The sequence below is a fragment of the Myotis davidii genome, unplaced genomic scaffold (assembly GCF_000327345.1).
Source record: "Myotis davidii unplaced genomic scaffold, ASM32734v1 scaffold88, whole genome shotgun sequence".
NCBI lineage: Eukaryota > Metazoa > Chordata > Mammalia > Chiroptera > Vespertilionidae > Myotis > Myotis davidii.
The window spans coordinates 6,194,489-6,195,966 of record NW_006300377.1 but is presented as its reverse complement, the minus strand read 5'-3'; the positions used below and the strand labels follow the sequence as shown (position 1 = coordinate 6,195,966).

The window sequence follows — 1,478 nt, the reverse complement described above, 5'->3', positions numbered from 1 at the left end:
CCCCACCCCAGTGGCTGTCACTGTGTTAGACCCGGGAAATACAACCCTCGTCTCTGCTCTCAGGCACGGTAGAGATTAAGGGCAAAGACTGGAGCCAGACTCCTGCCTGCCTGGGTGACCCTGGGCAAGTTACTTCTGTGCCTCGGTTTCCTCATCCGTCAAATGGGGATGATAAAATAGCCTGGGCTTCTACACTGTAAGGTTCTTGTGAGATTAGATGAGCTAATATAGGTGACGCAGTGCATGGCTCCTTATGCACACTGCCAGTGTTTACTGTTATTGGTTAAAGCAGTGACAATAATCATCACCACAGTGGCAACTGTCATTTCCCGAACGCCTAGTGCAGGGGTCCTCAAACTTTTTAAACAGGGGGCCAGTTCACTGTCCCTCGGACTGTTAAAGGGCTGGACTATAGTTTTAAAAGAAACTGTGAACAAATTCCTATGCACACTGCACATATCTTATTTTGAAGTAAAAAAACAAAACAGGAACAAATACAATATTTGTATTTGCATGTGGCCCGCGGGCCGTAGTTGGAGGACCCCTGGCCTAGTGTGTGCTAAGTGCTTCACACACATCCTAGGCTTTCCACCACCAGGCACAGGAAACAAGCACAGAGCAAAAGGGACTTGCTCACATCTAAAGGCCAGTAAACAGTGGACCTGGACTCTGACCCCAGGTCTGTCTGGTCCCAGGTTGGTACTCTTTCTGCACATCCCATCATGCTATGTCCTGGGACCCAAGTCTCTGCTCTCGGATACTGTATCGATTAAGAGAAAAGACCTGAGCCAGACTCCTGCCTGGGTGACCCACCTACTCCCCACTGCCCAGGGAGCCAAGAGACCAGGGAGGCAGGGGGCCCCCGCCTCTCTCCAGCCCTGTCTGCATCCCCCTGTGAGGCCCTAGAGCTCACCTGTTTTCCTGGCAGGCCGAAGCCCGGAGGCCCAGGCTCGCCCTTTTCTCCAGGAGGGCCAGGCAAGGCCACCACGTGGCTGTCCCCATCCTGAGGCTTGGACAGAGCTGAACATGGCTCACAAGGTTCGCCCTGCCGAGCAAGGACACAGGGTTGGGGGCCCCAGGCCAGGCTTGGAATCCGGGGAATGTAGCCAGGCCTGACATGGCACCTCGAATGGGCAAGGGATATCTCAGGAGAGGTTGTGGAAGAACAGGTAAGAAAGGAAAGTAGGGCCAAGTCATCAGGGGTCACGCTAAGGGGTCAGCTGGGACCCTCAGACATGAGGGAGCCTCGGAGAGCTTGACGGAGAGCGACATGAGATGTGTTTGGGAAGTTTACCCAGGCTGTTGGGTGGGGAATGTCCCCATACTCACCTTTTCCCCTTTGATTCCTACGGGTCCCACTGGTCCTGGTGGCCCCTATGTCATAAAAACAACAAAACAGCACAAAACACGTGTGATGCCCAGCACCTGCCTGAGCCAGGAGGAGGCACCACCCAGGCCCGTCATCTCCCCGGGAGTGG

At 54.4% G+C, this 1,478-nt stretch overlaps 1 protein-coding gene across 1 annotated transcript in view; it reads right to left on the bottom strand.

Moving 5' to 3' along the window:
- Positions 1 to 1,478, bottom strand: part of COL16A1 (collagen type XVI alpha 1) — a 59,944-nt gene that overhangs the window by 38,864 nt on the left and 19,602 nt on the right. The window contains exons 29-30 of the mRNA XM_015572783.1: positions 1,330 to 1,374; positions 914 to 1,045 (exon numbers count right to left, since the gene is read on the bottom strand). Coding sequence (XP_015428269.1) covers positions 914 to 1,045; positions 1,330 to 1,374 — 177 coding nt within the window. The remainder of the gene's footprint in view (positions 1 to 913; positions 1,046 to 1,329; positions 1,375 to 1,478) is intronic.